This window comes from Nyctereutes procyonoides, unplaced genomic scaffold (genome assembly GCF_905146905.1).
Source record: "Nyctereutes procyonoides isolate TBG_1078 unplaced genomic scaffold, NYPRO_anot_genome, whole genome shotgun sequence".
Lineage (NCBI taxonomy): Eukaryota > Metazoa > Chordata > Mammalia > Carnivora > Canidae > Nyctereutes > Nyctereutes procyonoides.
This window is the reverse complement of record NW_026575044.1, coordinates 40,356,239-40,378,170: the sequence shown is the minus strand read 5'-3', so window position 1 is coordinate 40,378,170 and position 21,932 is coordinate 40,356,239. Positions and strand designations below refer to the sequence as shown.

Below are 21,932 nucleotides of genomic sequence, written 5' to 3'. Positions count from 1 at the left end.
ATCCCCACTGGAAAGCTTCTTAATTCATCAGTACTACACATCATATTTTTTGTGCTTATATAATTGCTCATTTCCCCCAATAAATGCTAAGATCCTTGGGGATAGAAACCATCCTATTGTGTCACCGTTATGTTTCCAGTGCTTGATTCCTAATAGACACTGCATGAATATTTGCTGAATTGATAAAATAACGAATGGCAAATTTTTTGGTCATGTGTGACTTAAACCAAACTTTTAGTTCACTTAGTGAATTTCATGCCATGTACAGGTGCTTGAAATTTTCAACAGGGACCTGAAAAGTTTGTGGTAGCCAAGCCAGGCAGAGATTGAAATGAAATTTCTGATTTCCAAATTGTTTCAGTTATATCACATTAGCTAAGCTGTCCTTTGAATAGATTTTTAAATCCTTAAAACAATAACATAAAATCCAAACAATTGCAAATAAGAGATTCCCATCGAAACAAAATGATGATCAAATACTTTAGGAAAAGTTTTCAATTAGCAATTATCACACCTCGAATAAACTTCATTGGCTACAATACTGCCACTGCACAAAGTGTGATCAAATACTTTAAATAAAAATATAAATACTATATTAACGAATCAAAAGTAATTGTGTACAATATACACTTGGAGTAGAGTACCTTTTATCTGACAGCCTTCCTTTACATTTTGCTTTTAGTCTAAAACAATAACATCAAAAAAAATCCTCTCAAACCCAGGATAAACTAGAAGCATTTATTAAAGCAACCATCAATTTCACTGCCATCATCTTTTGAGGCCTGAAACATCAAAGATTTACTGATGTTATCTATAAATAGTAATTTTCATGTGAATTATAGTTAAAATGTACATTCAAGACATCCCAATGGCAGTATGATGAGCCTCAAAGAACTCTTAGAGGTCATGCAGTCTATTTCCTCAACTGCTAATGAGAAAACAGAAGACCTGGTGGAAAAAAGGCTCACCTGTGTTTAATCCTAAGGCTTCAAAAAGCGTTTGTTGGGTGCATGCTCTATGTCACATTTGGTGTTAGATATTGAAAAATAAAATAGCTGCTCTTGAGAAGGTTATAACCTCCTTGGGAAAACAAATATATGCAAACACAGGCCAATTAGTGTGGTAGGTTCTGTAATAGAGGTGTAACATCAGATTCCTGGAAGGTACAAAGGATAAGTCAACTCTGGGGGTGAGGGGTTTGTGGAAGTTATTTTCAGAACAGGAGGTTCTTGAGTCTTGAAGATTCACCAGATGAGCAGAGCAGAGGGAAGGAAGAGGGAAAGAAGGATGCATGACTTGCGCTGGTAGTCCAGGAAAAGGAATTTCTGTCATTGCAAAGGACATGAAAAGAAACATAGAGCCAGAAAGAGTTGCCAGAGTCAAGGAACTGGGAGTAGATTAGTAGCTGGAGCTGAGGCTCAGAGGGAATCAGGCCTGTGCTTTCCACTGTGCTGTGCTACAAGTCTGGACTTTATCCTCAAGCTATGGAGTAATAGAATAAGGTGTTCATTTTAGTGAGCTGACTTCACCAATGGGATTGAGGATTGGCATGCAGAGGAGTTGGTAGTCAGATTGGAAGCAGATACAGAAAGTGAGAGGAAAAGAATGACTAAGAGTTCTGACTTGAGCAAACGAGTGGATGGTGTAATATAATTTTAAGTGGGACTACAGAAAATGGTAGTTTTATGAGAAAGTGGTGAATGGAATCTGTTTTGAATATATGAGGTATAAGTGCTTGGTGAACATGCAAGTAGAAATGTCCAGGAAAATTCTGGTCAAGATAACATTGTGAGTTCATGTTTCCAAGCACCTTCTCCCCACGCCAAACAGAGCTGTGATGGGAAAAATACACCTGGAGAAACTTGAAAGTCACTGCTATCTCAAAAGTAAGATAAATACAACATTCGACCAGATTTAGGAGAGAAATATAAAATGATAAGCAGGATGAAGCTGTGGTCTACTAGGCTCAGGGTCTGGAAACAGGTGGATGTGGAGTTTATGTCTTATGGGGTAATAAGGACTAAAAAACTGAGGCAAGATAGAAAACATGAGCCTGGCTCACCCTTAGAAACCAGGGGCTGGTTTTAACTCCTACATGAATGGAAACTGAGAATAGGTCCAACGACTTTGCCACTCGAGACTCATGCAGGTAGGTAGTATTTGGTCCAGAGGGATGAGAGACACGTGGACCAGACCTGAAACTAACATGGAACCTGGAACCCAGAAGCTGATTCCTAGAGCCTAGAGTTTAGCCAAGCCCAGCCAAGTAGTAGCCTGCCAGCAACTCCACATACTTGAGAATAAATGGCTATGTTTTTAAGTTACTGAGTTTTGTTGCAAAACATTGTTGTTGTAGCAATAGTCGCTAACACCTTATACTTTATTACATTTGTTTTCTCACTTGTTTTGAGAGTATTGGTTTACAGACTTATCTTGAATGGGAGAGTTTGGGTTTATTTTTATTGTTCTCCTCTGTACTAATTGCCACCTGTGTAATAAATGTAATAAATTTCAGAAGCCTTCATGCAGACCCCCTGGGCCCTATATCCGGAATCAAGTCTTGTTGAATCTTCAGGCCCTGTGCTGGGGCATGTGGTTGGCTTCACGTTTCCCATTTGGGGGTCCAGGCTGAGGGACAGCAGATATCTGGGTCATGTTCCTCTCATAACAGATAATCAGAGAGCAGGAGGGTACATTTTAAGTTACCTCAAATATGGCCAAAATGGACAAGCCCAAGATCAAGCGACAGGGAAGTATATTCCACCCACTACAAGGCCGGAGTAGAGGTGTGAACATATAATTATATTCCAGGAATGCTTTTAGAAAATTCTACAAGTGATTATGATGAATTTCATTACAGTAAATTTGGAACTCTACATGAAAGGGAAAGGTTTTGAAATACCTGGTAAGCAATCAGACCTTCATGTCTGGAATGCAGAAAAGTCCAGGCAGGAAAAGCGGTCATCTGAAGCAAACAGTTATTGAGTCCTTGAGGGCAGAACAGATGGTAGGATCCTTAGGAGTATCCTTGTTTTGAAGCAAGGTAGATAAGGAGGAGACACACAGAGTAGAGTGTCAGACTTTGTAGGAGAATCAGGGACATGTTGACACCTATCAGAGGGAAAAGGAAGGTTCAAGGATCATCAACAGAAGAGAAGTTAAATGAATTAAGGATGGAGTGCAAAGTGCCCACTGGAGTTGGCCATTTGAATGGGTTGAAAGACCTCTGTTATAGCAGGGCCAGCGCCACCGTGTGGCAGCCGACATGTGGCCAATGTTTGAAGAGGGAACAGGTCCTAGAAGCTGACGCTGCAAGTGTAAATGACTTCAGGGGCTTGGCTGTCAGGGAAAGAAGAGTTTAGGAAGTAAGGGAAGAATCTACAGGGGAAGAGAAAGAAAGAGAAGTAATAGATGAGGATGGGGAATGACAGCAGGGAGAGGTGTGGTTTGAGAACACAGCTGGGAGGGCAGCCCTGCATGCCAGATAAGATGCCTCTTCCTGTGATAATTAGGGGAAATGTGAGGCCAGGTGCCAGGAAAGATAAGTTGTAAAGGGGTAGGAGTAGGGGAGAGCATAGGAACTTGAGGGGATTCCTGCCAGATAACCTCTGATTTTCCATAGAGAAGGAGATGAGGTCACCTACTAAGGATGAGGAGGTGGGCGTCAAGCAGGGTCCTTGAGAAGATCAGGAGAAACCTCTTACAAAATGTGGAAGTGGGCTGCCCAGAGCAGGCGCAAGGACACTGAGAGGTAGGGAGGCCCCAGCAGCATTAGCTATAATCTGTGCTGGGACCAGGACCCTGGGGTCTGACCTGTGGGTATTTTCCTGACAACGCATTAAAATCTAGATTCTAGGATCTTATAAAAATTTATAAAGATTTCATGAGCTGTCCTTTCTCCATAGAAGATATTAAGTAAAAGGAAAGAATTATCTTTAAGCTATCCACATTCCCATGTTCTTGCATCATTGTAGGTTTGGTTATACAATTCCTATTCTTTCTTTTCTGTCTTCAGTTTTTCTTTCAGTGAAACTACAGTTTTTGGGAAATCATATTCAATTTGAGATGTGCTCATTTTGAACACATTCAATAGGAACCTGAATGGAACCTTATTCTCCATTGTCTTGGACTCAGAAAAGTTGTGGAACCCTTCTGGACTTGAGCTTCTACTATATGGATACTAAATGTTTCAATCGTGTGTGATTTGCTCTATAGAGCAAATCAACTTAATGGGCTATCCAAGAATTCACTACCCCATAGGAGCAATCAACAAAGAACACTTTCCCAATTCAGCAAAAAGTCTTTGCAAATAAAAGATCTTTTAAGTTATTTGCACTTCTGGTCCTCTTTAAGTAAATCTTTTAGAATATTGTTACGTACTATTCTTACGTGCTAAGAAAGTACATTCAAGATAAAGAAAAATGTACATTCAATGTATAATGGATTGCTTCAGTGAAAGATATAAGTAACCAAAATGGAAAGAATGATTGGATTTTAATCTTGAATAAAAAAATGTAGTGTAAAATGTAGTACAGTTAAAAATTCCAATGAAAATGGCTAGTTATTTATAAGGAGGAATAAAGTAAAATTTTGCCAACTTTGAAAGACTATAATATCAACAGATGATACCACATAGGAATAAGACCGTAGTGTGAAACTTCACCAATCTTGATATACTTATTTGGAATTTGTAACAATTTTGACGAAAGCTTAGCACAAGTTTACCTTTTCACTATTATTAATCAAATTATAGTATAAACAATATTCACAGAGTTAATGTTTAAATTACTTTAGAGGACAAATTATGTTCAAATATCTTGAGCAGACCATACTTAGTAACAATGTACGTATGAATTATAAACAATTTAATCTATCCCTTAAGGTATTTCTCTTTAGGATTTCTACTATTTTTGTACTTGTTTGCTCTTAAAAATAAAACTGTCTCTTTAAAGATATTCCATCATTCAGATTTAAAATTAATTTTACTAGGCTCTTCTCTACTCAGCCAAATTGTTATTATTTTGCCTTTGTTCAATATGGTCTTCTGTTTTACGTTAAAAAGCAAAATAGGAGATAATAAATAAGTTAATTACAAGGAAAATTACCGCAATTCGATAACTTTATCCTAAGTGACAGGAAATATGTGAAGTATTTTATTTTATTTATTTTTTTGGGGGGTGGGGAGAGGAAGATGGAGAGAGAGAGATAGAGTATCCCAAGCAGGATCCATGCCCAGTGCAGAACTGGATGCAGGGCTCCATCTCAGGACCCTGAAATCATGACCTGAGTCAAGCAAGAGTCAGATGCTTACCTGAACCACCCAGGCATCCCATATGAAGTATTTTAAAACATTATCTCTAATTCCTCACAATATATTGCAAGGAAGATTCTGTCCTCACTTCTTATAGGAGGAAATTGATATTCAAATTAAGTGATTTCCCTAAAGTGTCAAGTATTTTCTGAATCTGATAAATAAGATACAGTAATATGTATGAAGGGCTAAGCATAAGCCCAGAATATAGAAAGCACTGCATAATGTCAGCTATGGCTCTTGCTATCACTCTAAAGAAGGGGCTCACTTTATTTTTATTTTTAAAAGATATTTTATTTATTTATGTGTGAGAGAAAGCACATAAGTAGGGCAGTGCTCAGAGGGAGAGGGAGAAGCAGGCTCCCCACTGAGTAGGGAGCCTGATGTGGGGCTTGATTCTGGGACCCTGAGATCATGACCTGAGCTAAAGGCAGATGCCCAACCGATTGAGACACCCAGAAGTTGCCCCAGAAGGGGCTCACTTTAAAGTTAGGTGAAAATTGATGAACAGATAAAATAGCTCCTCTAGCTTTTGAATGTTTCAGTTGCCTTTGGATACTCATTCATTTATTCATTCAACAGACATTTACTGAATGCTGACAATGCACTGGGAACATCAGTGTGAGTACATGGGCAAAGATGTACCTCTGAGGTAATCCTACATATTTTCAAAAGTGATCAGCTACAAATGTGTGTGTATTTGTGTGTGTGTATATATGATCACTGATATATATATCATATATATATATATAGCTGATCAATATGAAAGTTGGAAATTCAGACATATTTTGAAGATATATATATGTATATATATATCTCAATTAAATGTATCCAAAAATGCATCTAAATTTCCAATTTTCACGTTTTCTGTGTTTATTCTGTATTCAATAGTGTTTATATGAATTTAATATTAGAGTTTTTGAGCCAAAAAGGACCATGAAATGACTTAGTCTAAAATCTGTCATTTTACAGTGAGAATTCTTCGACCTAGAAAAATCAAAGGCCTGCCCTCAATCAGATACCTCTCACAGAACCTGCCTTGGAATCTAATTCCACTGGTTACCAGATGGTGGCTTTGTTCACATCGACACATTTCATCTTCAGAGGAAATGAATGACAAAGCCAAATGACACATGAAACCAAAGTAAATCCCTCCCATATATGTCACTGCAAAGACATGCATTAAAAGCAAAAAGAAACACTTATTTTATTTTTTTACATAGATTTACTGAAATATCCAGGTGTAATATGTCTGAAACATGGTAGGAGAGCCATCATCAACATTTTGGAGTTGGAACAGAGCTACTGGTCATCCACCTGCTATCTCTCAGGTCATGACGGGGGATTGCTGTTTACCTCAAGATGCACCCTGGTCTCCAAACTGAAATTCAAGAGCCACATTTCTGTTTTCTTGGGCCCTTGCCTCTTCACTGAACTTATAAAGAAGCTCCAGTACCATCCTGAGAATCACAGTGGTTTGTAGTGAGCTAGAGGAACAATTTCAGACTGATCCTTTGAGCTGTGAAACATCAAATGGAATAAAGTAGTTGTTTTTTGGACAAACAGGATAAGCAGCTCTCAATCAGAGCCCTCTTTCAAAATGCTGTTTAAACACCAAAGAAACAAAAACACTAACTGACAGAAATCTAAGCTTCTAAAGACCTATTAGCTATTTCTTTATCTAAAAATTTTCATGGAGATCTCAAGGATAATCACATTTCAGAGGGTGGAGACAGAGCACCTGGTGTCCATATACCACTACTAGTTTCTTTATGGGATCCCAGTGTTTTAGTGGACTTGCTCAACAGCACACTGGCTGGTCTAGAAGTATGGTAGAGAATATGAAGTGACTCAGAAGACCAAACTATGGAAGTCAATATTCTTCTCAAAAAAGAAGCTTATTCTCCTGTCATACTCAAAGGCTTGGTTTTCAGAGCAAGTATTCTTCACAGAGGCTATCCTAACAGATGTTCCATACATTTTGCTTTCCCTGCTTTAGATTTTTGGGGCACCTTCTTCCATTACTAATCCCCTTTCATTTATTCACCCTTTCACTTGATTGTTAATTGCTAGAAGCTGTTGTTAACAAAGATGAAGAAGACATGGTCTTTCTCTGAAGAAGCTCAGTCTACTGTGATGAATCCTCCAAGTTCAGGGAGCACAAAAATCAGCTGGGGAGTGCTAGAAAATGGAATTACCCCAAGACTCTTCATGAAATATTCCAATTCAGGAGGGTGAGGTGAAGTCCAACCATCTCTACTTAATAAAAACACCCCTGAGTGATTCTGATCTAGGTGGCTCCCAGATGCCATTGTTGTCTCCAGACCAGTAGGAGCATTTTTCATGCTCATTTGAATCTCAGCTAAAATCTTTAATACCCAGTTTTCCATGCTGTCTTAGTCAGGAATCATCAACTTTTTTCCTTCTATGGCCTTTTATTTATATCTCTCATGACACTGGCCATCTCCCACTTTCGGTCTCTACTGTGGATCCTTTCTGGAATGCCCTGTCTCACCTACCAGACTCCTGGTTGGGGGACTGTCTGGCCCTAATTTGCATTCTCTGCAGTGTGTAGCACCATGACAATTATTAGTAATCATGTAAACTTCCTTGCTGGATGAAGGGACCCATTTCTAAATGGAGAGTTGTGTTTTTAAAGCAGACATAAAGAAATGTACTGATACAACGGAGAAAAGGAGGATATTTTCAGAGGTGGAATGCGAGGCTCAGAGCCTCATAGGTGAAATAAGCATATGAGTCTGGGGACATACTGAATAACTTGGCTGAAATGGAACAAAAGGAGCTGCATAAGGAGAGAAGAGGAATGAGTGGGCAAATGAGAGGTGGTGGTAGCCTTGATGGTTGCCAGAAGCTACTGGCTGCCCATCAGAGAGGAAAGTAGAGATGGTCAGAGATCAAGGTATTGCAGCACAAACTGACTGCAACTCTCTCCCCTCCAGGGCTCTGGTCTGCCTTGGTCTCTCAACCCTCTCAGCTTCTCCCTCACTCAAGGAGCCCATCGGGCTCAGCCTGTTTTTTCTGCTCGCATATAAAGGCCTGGAAACTTTCTAAAGGTACTAAACTGGGGGAACCTAGAGTTTCCCCTCTCTCTTCTTCCTTGCCTCTCTGGCTGCTGCATGTTGGAGGTGGGGTGGGGAGGCCACTTGGAGGGTTTTGGATGAATTTCAGATGGGTATAGTGGTTTTTACCGGGGAGACGTAAAGAAGGGGAGAAGTGTGAGATACGTTCTGAAGGTAGAAGCAGAGCTTGGTGAGAACATAGGGCTAAGGGAAGGGGAGAAGGCAAGTGTGATAGGGCTTTGTCATTAGTAAAAAGGAGATACTTAGCACAAGTTAAATGTTAACTTGAGTTGGGCTGAGAGTTAAATGCTATGATGCCTTCCCCAGGTTTATAATGTGAATGCAGGACACCAGATGCTGCTGGTGCTGGAGGTGAGGAGGCCTGAGACTGACCTGGAGGCCGGGCTGCCCATTTCTGCTAAGGAGTTCAAAGCACCTTCACTGGTATGATTGAGTCCCTCCCAACCACACCATCCTCCCTCCTCTCCTTTACCCTTCCTTTCTCCTCTCCGAGCCCAGTTCGGTCTTCAACGTCTCTCACAGATCTTCACCAAAGAAATCTTGGTCAGCTGACAATCTCCATGTGTCCACAACCTTCATCCCTTGAATCTTCCAGAGTGGGACTCAGGCGAGGTGGCAGGCAGGGGACCTGTGGGACATACCCAAGGGGCTCCATCCACTGTGTGCTGAAGGAGGTGATCATCCAGGAGCCCCCCTGAAAACTGTCTTCTAAAGAACTGCCAAGCCTGCTTTCTCATCAGCAGGTCTGTGAGTCTGACTCATTTTAATTAACATCATAGGGTTTGGGTTTTGGGATTTTATTGTTTGCTTGTTTTTACCTCACTGTTTTTGTTTGTTAGAAATTATTCCAACAAAATAGAAAAGGTATAGTAAAACGTACATAAAACTTACTATCCTAACCATTTTTAAGTGTGCAGTTCAGTGGCATTAAGTGCATTCACATTATCACCTAAACCATTAAGACCATCCATCTCCAGAACTCTTCACCTCCCAAACCTAAAACTGTAACAATTAAACACTAACTCCCCATTCTCTCTTCCTCCCCAGCCCCTGGCAACCACCATTCTACTTCCTGTCTTTATGAATTTGACTACTCTAGGCAACTCATATAAGTCAAATCATATGGTGTTTGTCTTTTTGTGATGGCTTTTTTTCACTTAGCGTAATGCCTTCAGGTTTATTCATACTATAGCATGTGTCAGAATTTTCTTCCTTTTTTAGAGCTGAATAATACTTCATTGGATAAACAAAAAAAATGTGGTATATACTAACATTCATTTGTTGATGGACACTTTGATGGCTTCTACCTTTTGGCCATTGTGAATAATGCTGCTGTGGACATGGGCATACAAATATGTATTTGGAGTCCCTCCTTCCCATTCTTTTGGGCATATATCCAGAAGTAGTATTGTTAGAGCATATGATATTTCTGTTTCACTTTTTTTTTTGAGAAAGCCCCATGTTGTCTGCCACAGTGGTTGCATTTTTTTACATTCCTACTAGCAATGCACAAGGTTCTGATTTCTTCACATCCTTGCCAACACTTGTTTTCTGCTTTTTTTTTTAACTTTTACGTTTTATAATAGTCATCCTAATGGGTATGAAGTGGTATTCACTGTGGTTTTGATTTGCATGGTCCCTAATGATTATATGTTGAACATCTTTCCATGTATATTGACCATTTGTAAATCTTTGGAGAATTTCTATTTGAGTCCTTTGTCCATTTTTGAACTGGGTTTTTTGTTGTGGTTGAGTTGCAGCATTCTTTATATAGTCTGAATATTAATCCCTTACAAGATATATGATTTACAGATATTTTCTGTGGGTGGTCTTTCCACACTGTTGATAGTGTCCTTTGATGCACAAGTTTTACGTTTTAGTGAAATCCAATTTATCTATATTCACTTTTACTGACTGTGTTTTTGGTGTCATAGCTATAATTTATTTTTTAAAATAATTTTTAATTCAAATATTGGAGTCAAAATCCTCTCCATTTCTTAGTTGGATAAATTATTACACAAAGAAACTATGGATTTACTCTATGGCTGAGAATCCATAATCTGGGTTTCCTTTACTAACCCTCACTTGCCCTGCAAGATAAGGCAGGTACCTTGGTGAGAGCTGGAACAAGTCCCCAGGGATCCTGTAGTTTAATCAGCTCCTAAAATGAAATAAAAAGTGCTGTTTGTTTGTTTGTTTTTTGTCTTTTTCTTTGCTAGCCGTGTACAGGTTTCTTCCTGATGTTCAAAAGAAGAAGGCTCCTAGAACGGAAAGTCTAAGATACTTCTAGAATGTATTACCTTTTTATTTTTCTCCCTTTTTTTTTTTGTATTACCTTTTTCTAGAGCAGAATTCCCTCTGTCGGAAGAATCAATGGGTTGTTTACACCATGTTACCAAATTCTCGGGGGAGGAAATCTGAAAAGCTGCAACCACCGCCCAGGCCGAATTGTTTTGGTGTGCTAGAAAGCACATGGTAATCTTTCATTTCATCCTTGTGGAAGAAGTCTCTCTGCACCTCCCTCTCCACAGCTCCACCACTTTGTTTATGTTTTAAAGCAACAGGGCAGTGAATGGGGTCTGCTTGGGGGGGGGGTAGGGTTCTAAAAGGAAAACAAACAAACAAACAAACAAACAAACACACCCCCACTGGGACAACATGATGGGCCACAAGGAAAGGAACTTAATAAGAAGCCACTCGATTGTCCAGCCTCCTTCAACATGATCCATTGCAGGCGCGGGGGCTGGAAGGGTGACTTTTCCAGCCAAGGGGAGGAGCGCGTAGCGGATTTTTTGAGCGCCGTCTTTTTGAAGGTTCGAGAGTTGTCGGTCGTGCCCCGAGTTCTGTAGGGAGAGGCTCTCACGGTGACTTGGGGGTTATCGACAGCTCGCCCTGGGTGCCAGTGGGCGCGCTCGCCTCTGGCGCGTTTTTCCCCCGGGGGGTCAGCAAGCGCACCTGGAAACTTGGAATCCCGAGGTGGTTCGCGCTTCGGTGTAATCTCCTACCCCTCCAGGCCCCCAGGGACGTGTGGGGCAGGCAAACTCTCCGCCACCCCCATGACCCTGCCGCTCCCCAGCTCCCTCACCCCACGCTCTAGGGAGTCAGGGGTCCGGAAACGAGCTCAGCAACACCGCCTCTCGCGCACACCGCGGGGGAGGCACACTCGGCCGTCGGGAGACACTTTCTTCCGACCTCGTTCCGCCGTGGGTCGGCGGAGGAAAGGGGGTCCCCCCGGGCGGGCCACGGCGCGCGGAGGAGAGGCGGCGCGAGGGAGCCGCCGGGCAGGGGCGAGCGCGGGCCCGAGGGCGGGGCGGGCGCGGGCGCGGGGCGGGCGCGGGAGGGCGCGAGGGGGCGTGGGCGCGGCGGCCCGCGCACCCCGGCGGGCCAGGGGGAGGGGCGCTGGCGGGAGCGGCGCCTCCCGCCCGGGGTGAGCGGCGCGCGCGGCAGCCCCGCGGCACAGAGCGCGGAGCGGGGAGCGGGGAGCGGGGAGCCGGGAGCGCGGGCCGTTGGCGGCGGCGGCGGCGGCGGCGGAGGCTCGGGGCGCGGACGGGTGGCTCGCGGCGCGGCTGCCATGGGCGCGCACTGACCGGCGGTTCAGCGCGAACTTCCTCGGCGGCGCGGGGCTCCCTGGCTGGCGGTGCGTCTCCTCGGTCACCATGAAAGGTAGGGCGGCGGCGGGCTGCGCGGGGCTGCGCGGGGCTGCGCGGGGCTGCGGGGCGCGCGGGGGGGCGGCGGTGCAAGCCTGCGCGAACTTCCCCCGGGAGCTGGGCCGGGGCGGCCGCGGCGCGGGGTTGGTGCGTGCACGCGGGGGGCGCCCCCGGCCCCGGAGCTGGGCTGGCGGGAGACCGAGGCGGTCGGGGTTTGCGAGCGTGCGAGCAGTCCCCTCCCCATCGTGTCTCCGCAAAGTAGTTTGGAGTCCCCAGTCGTTGTTTACGGATTCCAGTTCCCAACTTTCTAATTGGAAAAACATGCCGAGGAGAGTGGAGGCATCCTCCTTGCCTCCGGCCGGTTTTCGGCTCCGCGGCGCTCGCCGCTCGGCTCCGGGTCCTCCTCTCCCGGCGGGTGCTGTTTGACCATCCGAGGAGTCGACGTGCCGCCGGCCGGGTGTTTGCTCCGGGGCTCGGGGTGTTCTCCGGGCGCCGTCCCCACATCTGGCAATGATTAGGTGCCCGCGGAGTTCAGCTGGCTCGGAAAGGGCGCTTGGCATCTTTGTCCATCAGACCCACCATTGGAGAGAACCGCCCTCAGTTCCGCGTCCCTCGCACGTGCCCGCCCGTGGAGTTGGTGTGCCCACGTGTGTTCAGAGGTGACGCAGGTCACGGCGTTGGCCGTCTCCTGGGCCGGTTTAGGGAAGTGTCCGATGTTACCGTGCCTTTAAGCGGAATCTCCAGGAGAAGGGCTTTGCAGGGCAGCCTTCTGTTTATTAGAAACGTGGAGATCGGTCAGCAGAATTCTGATTTACATGTGAGATAAATAATTACGACAGAGGCATCAAAGGGAAGCGTCTAGGGATGGGCTGGAGTGGTGTTTACACAAGGTTCCAGTTTCTAGTCTTGTGCTAGGATAACACGTTTCAGACCCCGCGCGGGCCGGGCTCGAGGGAGGGGGCTGGGTGCGCAGTGCCATCTGACCGCGGCGACCAGATTTCCACCCGCCAGGGACCATGCCCTGCGATCGCTTTGACTTGCTAGGACTGCTGTCCGACGGAGGGGCCCCGGGAGCCCCACACGTTTGGAAAGTAACTTTTGCCTCTGGGTTTCTGTGAAAGGAAGTTGTCGCTAAATTATCCGGAGTGGTAATGTCCTACCAGTTAGCTGCCCGTCCAGTAGTTTCCTCATCAGGAGACCCTAGGAAAGGCAGGGCCAGGTGAAGAGTGGCCCTCCCCAGAAGAGTAACGAAAGATGTGATACACTTTCCTGGCTAGGGAATTGCAAAACCCAGTGGTGTGTGTTCCTTCTTTTTCCCGCTCAGTGTCTCTTCTCTCATTTACATTTTGGGAAGCACTCACTTTCCTTGGCTAGCAGTGATGAAAGGATCCTCCCAGAAAGGAAAGAGTTCACATGCTACACGTTACTTTGGGGCTCAGGTACCATCATTTTAGCCAGAGGTTAATCTTCTCATTGCTGATCATTGCTGAGGCCAGTAGTTTGTTTGTTGTAAGGTTTTATTTATTTATTTATTCATGAGAGATGAGAGAGAGAGAGAGAGAGAGAAGAGAGAGAGAGGCAGAGACACCAGCAGAGGGAGAAGCGGATTCCCTGCAGGGAGCCCGATGTGGGACTCCATCCGGGTCCCCAGGATCACGCCCTGAGCTGAAGGCCAAGCTAAACCAACCACTGAGCCACCCGGGCTGCCCTGAGGCCAGTAGTTTTTGAATTGTTGGAGAGATAAGCTAACTGCTCACTCCATCAGCTCCTGTGTAGATTCCTGAACCCTGAAAATCTTATATTTTTTTTGACTGCGTAAATGACCATTATTGCAATTTGGGTATTTTTCAGTATTAATTCAAATCTGCCATGGAAGACATGCTTGAAAGTCCTAAATGTGTATTTGTGACATTTAGTCTGCATTCTGGACCAGCTTGCAGACCAGACCCCCTGGAGAAGCCTCACTGCTTACCTTCTGTGATCCAGGCACTGCCTACTGGCCCCACATACCTTCTGTCCCAGTGGGGGAGGAGCAGTAAGGGACTGGTGAATTGCAGAGTAGACTACTCACTTTGAAGGTCACTTAAAAGGTAATATTCTGTAGGAACTTTGCTTACCAACTATTGCCATAAAGTTACATTGATTTATCTGGTTAGTGAAATGGGGAAGGAAGGGGACAGCAATCATTTTATAGTGCCTACTAAGTGCCAGCGACTGTGCTATACCCTGTATAAGCACTCTAACAGTTAATTTTCTCAACAACACTATGAGGTAGGTATTTTAACTCTACATTATAGGTGTGGAAACTGAATCTAGAACAAATAAGAACTGGCAACCAGGAGTGTGGTAGGCACTAAAGACAAGCTTTGCCAGTTTCCCTGTGTTGCTTGGAAAGACCTAGGACACCAGTTATGATAACTTCCGGTGTAGACCAGAAGAAAAGTAAATAAATCTTAGACAACTGAGTGGCCAAGTAACCCGCAGTTGGTGCAGCAGCCAGGAAGGGGGTGGATCTGAGAAATTGGACACAAGCCCTCTAAAGCCAAGCACAGAGTATATTTCTAGCCAAAGAGGAAAGCCGCCTTTACCAAGTAGAATTATTTTGACAATTTGCCATTAGGTAACCAACCCAAAGTTTTCTACTAAATTAACTAATTTAGCTTAAGAAAGCCAACATTTCATTAGAACTTAATTTCCTTAAATAATAGAGGCCAATGACAAGCCTTGCAAATGCTTAAAGTATTAGCTTAAAACATTCTTTTTTTTTTCAAGATTTTATTTATCTATTCATGAGAGAGAGAGAGAGAGAGAGAGAGAGATTGAGGCAGAGACACAGGCAGAGGGAGAAGCACGCTCTTCGCAGGGAGCCTTATGTGGGACTCGATCCCAGGTCTCCAGGATCATGCCATGGGGCTGAAGGCAGCGCTAAACTGCACCACCCAGGCTGCCCTTGACTTAAAACATTCTTTAGACAAACAGAAAATTTGTGGACATCCTAGAAGTTGCAGAAGATTTTTTTGCCAAAGCAAAAATTTAGCTTCTTCACCAGACACCTTTATAAGGTACCTATTTGACTTTCTAATTCTGATGTTTCAACCTGGATCATGGCCTGTGTAATTAACCTGGCTTTTGGAGTGTAATTCGGTATCTGCCATAAGCCACACAGCGCCACCTATCAGTTGCATTCAGCAAATATCTGTCTCTGATTTCCTCCCTCTCTGGAATCACAAGTACAAAAATAATGACATCATTATATATTTTCCAGAAAAGAATTACTTGCCTTGTTGCTGCAATACTTGCAGCCTTCCAAACTGATTAAAACATGAAGTTGGTTTTAATTTCCAATTAGCTGTGCCTCTCCACAAATCTCATGGTTTTGGATAAATATTCACATTTTTTCCTGAAGGAATCTAACTCCTCCAGAGTTAGGTGTGCCATTATTAAATCACATTTCTAGTTCTGAAAGTTGGGGATATTGGTAAGGTTTAAAGCAGCAGCACTTGTTGCCTGAGAGATGGCCAAAAACAACCATCAGCACACAGGACCACAGAGGTCCAACCACTGTTCTAATTGAACACAGAGAAGAGATTGGTGCCATCAAAACATAGTATTCAGCTGCTTATTTTCATGCGCTTGTATATAAACATTTCTGAAATACTGTTGGCAATAATACTTTAAAAATGCACTGGTAAGCAGTCTACATCTATTGCTGGTTGTTTTTCTGGACTCGTGGACTCCTTGCTTTACCACTGTCTCTAAGATTTCTTGTCCTTAATTGGGACACATAAACAAGTGTGTGAGGGTGACTGCATTGAAAGCATCATGTTTTATGAAAGGGACTGGAAATAAAATGAGGCCTTTTTCCCTTCACTGATTGGAATTGGGGCTGGCCTTCCTTTGGAAGGTAAATTTACAATCTAATTATGCTTTTGACTTTTTCATTAGTTTGGGGAATCTTAACATTCTTAATCTGAGGTTTAATTATTGCTAAGTATAGATCTTTCCTGTGGTCTCCACAATTTCCCAAGATTGTTCCCATGTCCCCTCCCCTCTGCCTTTACCATTGCAGCTCATCCACTGATAATGGAGTGACTGGGAAAAGCTGGCAGATGATAACTTTTTTTTTTAAGATTTTATTTATTTATTCATGAGACATACATACACACACACACACACACACACACACACACAGAGGCAGAGACACAGGCAGAGGGAGAAGCAGGCTCCTCATGGGGAGCCCAATGTGGGACTCAATCCCGGGACACCAGGATCACGTCCTGGGCCAAAGGCAAGCACTAAACTGCTGAGCCACTCAGGGGTCCCCCAGATGATAACTCTTAAGCAATAGCATAACTAGGTGCCTGATTTTCTGAGTTAACACTTAAAATTTATTTATTTATTTTTTGAAGATTTTATTTATTTATTTGGGGGAGAGGGAGAGAGAGTGCCAGTGAGCAGAGGGAGAAGCAGATTCCTGGCTGAGCAGGGAGCCAGATGCCAGACTTAATCCTAGGACTCTGGGATCATGACCTAAGCAAAGGCAGATGCTTAACCAACTGAGCCACCCAGTTGCTCTATGTCAAAGTAAGTCAAATGGCCCTCGAACTATGCATTTTCAGATGGGAAAATAGGTATTTAAATTTTATGATAGAAGAAAAGCATATTTCAGCTGGAGTAACGCAACATATGAGTAATCTCTCGGGGCAAATCTGACACGTGTCTCCCCAGGGTGGGCAGGAGGGATGAGGTCTTGGGAGAGGAAGCCCAGAGCACAGCCTTCCTGTGGCAGCATGTGTCTGTGGTGCTTTGGAACTTCAGCCGGTGAATCAGGGTGGGAATAATCAGGTGGGGATGGGGGACAGGATTCTAGGTCTGGCAGGTAATCATCTGTGAAGAGAGTCTACCCCCACCATGGGCCAGATTTGCCAGGCTGGTTTTGGCCTCTCCATCTTCTGCCATTCCAGGGAATAATCAGGTGGAGGCAGGGCACAGGGTCATGTGTTGGAAGATAAATGCCAGGGCTGAAGTTGATCTGTAAACCATGCTTTATGCTCACAAACAACTACTCAGGTGTGACTCATGCCCGCTTAATATGACCACTTATTATTTTTCTCTCTAATAATAGCTAACATTTATTGAGCACCTGCCAAGCCAACTGTTCTTATTTTCTCCATTTTACAAATAGGAAAACTTAGGCTCAGAGAAGTGCAGTTACTTATAAGGACACCAAGCTAGTCACTGGCAAAACTGGTATTCACACTCAGTCTGACTCTGGAATTCACATGTTACACCTCTAGCTTAGACTACTTCCTAGCCAAGTCTTTGTATTTCCACTCAATCAACCTATCTTTGTTATGTACCTACTCTGTGCTGAGTTCCACTAGATGCTAACTGAGCAACACAGAGAAGGTTCTGTCGTCTGGACTCAGACCTATAATAACCTGGCATCAGAGATCTGAAGAAATTAATGTGCTCTTTCAGCCAGCCACTAGAGGAGCCTCTCTAGACAGAAACTTTTGCAAAGATGAAGAAAATTCCAGGCTCATTGCAGTATGTAGAGTTGATCTTTGGGAGGTTTTGCTTATGACTGATTAAATGATGTGAATGGCCTACTGAAGCTGGCAACTCTGAAAACAGCCTCTGCACTACAGTCTTGCTGACAGGTTTGCCATGAGGTTTGTCATGAGATAATGAACATTGTCAGAAGTGCCATTTTCAAGAATAGACTATAACCAACAGTATATGATCAGTTAGAAAAATAAAAATAAAACAGTAGTAGTGGGGGTAGGAATAAACATTTTGAGGAAGGGATAGGGAAAGATAGACATTCTTCATAGAATATATTTCACTCTTTACTGCTGACAACACAGTTTCTAACCACACCAATGAAGCTCAAGGGAAGTAACTTTTCAATCAGGCAGTGATTTGATTTCTGTTTAATTGAATGATATTTGAAGAGCCCAGACCAATACAGGACCTTGCAGCGATCTTGCTGATTGCTTAAGGGACCTTTGTAATTAATATGGCAGTGAAAGGTAATGCAAACAGAAGTTAGTAGTCCCAAATTAAGCTGCCAAAGAGCTAGCCCCTGAATTTATCATGCATATTCAATCAGTACTCTTTAGAACATAAAGGAAATGTGTTTTTCCACGTGGGAGAAATTTTTAAAATTGAGTAACTTTATTGGATTTGGATTTATTAAATATGACTCCTTTATGCTTCCTAAATGGTTTGGGAACCAGTATCAGTATCACATGAGGTCATATTCACTAGCTTGAGAGATTGGACGTTTGACATTCTCCCTCACTTGTCTTTGGGTTTTGTGGAAGTAGTTGCACTTCTTTGGACCCAAGTCACTTCCTTACAATATAAAATATTAGGGCAGCCTGAGTGGCTCAGCGGTTTAGCACCGCCTTCGGCCTGAGGCCTGATCCTGGAGACCTGGGATCGAGTCCCGCGTCGGGCTCCCTGCATGGAGCCTGCTTCTCCCTCTGCCTGTGTCTCTGCCTCTCTCTCTCTCTTTCTCTCTGTGTCTCTCATGAATAAATAAATAAAAAAACTTTAAAAAAATAATAAAATGTTAAAAAAACTAGATGATATTTATGTAACTTATTCACAGGCAAAATAGTCCACTTTTATAACTGATAATACATACTTTAATTTTACATTTCATAAAATGTAATTATACATAGTGATCCCCCAAGCTGAACCTGATAATTTTAGTGTGGTGGCCAGGAGTATGGGCAGTGAAACCAGAGGGCCTGGTAACCACATGCAAATTACCTAACCTCCCCTGGGGGGCCTGGCTTCCTTATCTGTCAACTGGGGAATAGTAATGGCATCTACCCAATTCCAGTTTTGCTTGCTTGTTTGTTTGTTGTTTAGAGGATTAAATAGGTTAGTATAGATCAGTTGTTTAGAATGCTGTCTAGTATGTAATGAAAACTCAAGAATTAGTTTTCATTATTTTAATACTGTGTTCATTTCATTAGTTTTCATTTCATTTTAGTTATTTTAATACTGTGTAATTGTAACCTGCTGCTTCCTCCAGGCAGTAATATAATTGCCAGTTATGAACCATTTAAGTTAATTGAGTGATACAATATATACCATGAAGAATAGAGTTCAGCTTTGAAAAGAAAGTAATTTTCAAATTACAAATGTGTTAAAACTGACCTCAGGGATAGGAGGAGCTGTGCTCCTCTATATAAACAGTGCTCACATTGGTCTACCTCTAGCTGTTCTCTTTGTGTTCTTGACATCATTGTAATGTAGTAAAAGAAAACAAAAGAAAACAAAAAAAACCCCGAACCCTATTAAAAATACAGGGGCCATGTTTATAGTGAGTTTATAATTCTAGCAAAATCATACAATTTTCTTATTTATGACAGTGGTAGAAAATGGATTTAAGATTTGTAAATACATTTGATTTGCTAAGAACACTACTTTTCCTGGAACACCATTATTCAGGTGCCTACTGAAGATGATCTAATATTTTGGAGGATTTGTATCTCAAATCCAGTGGCCAGTTTTATCCAGTAAAAATGTGATATCAAAGAATGAAAACATAAAACAGATTTGTCTCTAAAGAAGAGTTAGGGCAGAGGTATGTGTGTGTGTGTATATATATATATATATATTTTTTTTATTAAACTGTATGAGATTATGTCTTTCACTACTAGTGTTGGTTACCCATTAAAATGTCATATTTTCATTTTATTTAGGCCACCAAATCCTAACTAATCTTTCATTTGTTCTTTATTTAATATATTATCTAAGTATATTTAAATATTCTTAATATTAAATATATTCAAATATTAGTTTAGTATATTATTGAGATATATTTAAATGTTTAGTATGTATATAGCCTGTTCTCAAGGAGCTTGCAGTCTAGTGGGCCGGGTAAGGCTTATGCATAAATTAATCTAAGGTAAAATGTGAAGTGTCCTATTTGAGATTCAGATAAATGTTGCCAGAGGACACAGGAGGAAAGGGCAACCTGGCTGAAGACAGGGATGTTTTTGTTTTGAGGGACAATGCAACCTGATTCATTATCTTGAATCAGAGTTCATATTTCAGATTGCATTAATCTAATTGTAACTGAAGAGGCAGATGGTGCATCTGGGCACCCCAAAACCTTGAAGTATGACATTTTAGTGTGGGAAGTAAGAGAAAATTGAAGTTTTCTCAAACTTTGTCTTCTGAGCTCAATGTTGATCTATCATTTATAATTAATTATAATGTATTACTTTGGCATAATTGTTTGGATAACCTAAAGTTAAATGATTTCAAAACAAAACAGATTATTCAGTTATTTATTTGGGGAAGGGTAACAAAGAGTAGTTATTTTGTCAGCCTCTAGAGAAATGGATAGCATTCTTTTTTCTTGACAAATGACCCATGTATGTGAGGCCCTTCCAGAGCCCTTATAAAATTTGAGGCAGTGATTCATTTTTCTCTGGACTTTCTTATTCTTAACCTGACCAATGTGATTGGATGAGGGGGTTCTTCATAAAACAAAGGGAAGCATGCCCTCTCCCCTGTAGTTACCCATGAATGGTTGATGTAGCGATCAAGGTTTTAAGTGTCTTATTTATTTCTTTTTAAGTTGTTGAAGTTGGCTCCTGGGGGAAATCTGATTTAGCCCCCACTACCAATTTAGTGGTAAAAGTAACAAAAAAAAATCACTTCGATTTTGTTGGACTATAAAGGAAGGAAAAATGAATTATTATCTCTCTTTACCCTTCAGGTAAGTATCTGCTGTTTTTACAAGCATCAGAATTATAAGTTGTGCCAGAAATTGGGATCATTTTATGTGTACAATATTGACTTTAAAAAACAAAACAAAACAAAACAAAACAAAACAACTTATGCCATTGAACCAAAAAGTGATCCCATTGTTGCAAAACATAAGATGTGAAAAGCAGCTGAGTAATCGAAATAAATCTTTGTAATATTTGGAATAATTTACAAGTATTTAAATTCATACAAATTCCTTTATCCATTTGGGATGGGGTAGGAGGAGGACTAGAAGGCAGATCTAATACCCCATCCAAATTATCCTGAACCTCAGTGTTTTACTACTCTGCAGTGAGCTCATTCACTTGCAGAATACCTAGCAACTATGGCCCAGAAATGCCAACAGGGCAAAGCAAACTATGCAAGAGGCCACATAAGGTTTTATGTTTATGGAGCTAAGAAGTCAGGGCAGATAGCACCAGTTCGGCTCCTAGGGCTAAATCAAGGTTAGAGAATGTCTGTCTTCAGTTTTTATAGCTCAAATTCATTAGATAAATCTTTTTCAGTATCAAATAGATACTTTAGTGCCAGTCAGCTACAGCCCAAAGTGAACCCACCCCACGTATTACTCTTGCTAATCAAACTTTCCTGCTGTTGTTCTCTCCAGAGGCTCACTTCAGACTGGAGCTTTTTTTGTTGTTGTTGTGTTTTTGTTTTTGTTTTGAAACTCAATCATTGGGGCACCTGGGTGGCTAGGTCAGTTGGGTGTCTGACTCTTGATTTTGGTTCAGGTCATGGTCTCTGGATCGTGGGATTGAACCCACACTGGGCTCCCCACTCAGCATGGAGTTGTCTTAGGATTCTCTCCCTCTCCCCCAGCTCGTTCTCTCTCATTCTCAAAAAATAAAAACATAAAAAAGAAACTCAATCATTAAAATAGCTCCTACCCCAACCTGAAGCTTTGCTGTATTTCATGAACATTCAAGTTCTGTGGTACACAGAGTACCTTCCTTAAAGCAGAGTAGCTGCTGTTGCCACTTCTACCCCCCATACTTAAAAAGAACCCTCATATATCTATTAAGCACCCAGTATGTGCTGAGTGTTTCCCACGTATTGGTTCACTTTTGCCTCCCA

At 42.3% G+C, this 21,932-nt stretch overlaps 1 protein-coding gene and 1 pseudogene across 1 annotated transcript in view; one reads left to right on the top strand and one right to left on the bottom strand.

Annotated features, from left to right (window-relative positions):
• Positions 1–427: 427 nt before the first annotated feature.
• Positions 428–559, bottom strand: LOC129509167 (U4 spliceosomal RNA; annotated as a pseudogene).
• An 11,320-nt stretch (positions 560–11,879) lies between these two features.
• The window catches only part of COLEC12 (collectin subfamily member 12), a 181,560-nt gene continuing 171,507 nt past the window's right edge, over positions 11,880–21,932 (top strand). Inside the window, exon 1 of the mRNA XM_055324621.1 lies at positions 11,880–12,075. Coding sequence (XP_055180596.1) covers positions 12,069–12,075 — 7 coding nt within the window. The 5' untranslated portion in view covers positions 11,880–12,068. The remainder of the gene's footprint in view (positions 12,076–21,932) is intronic.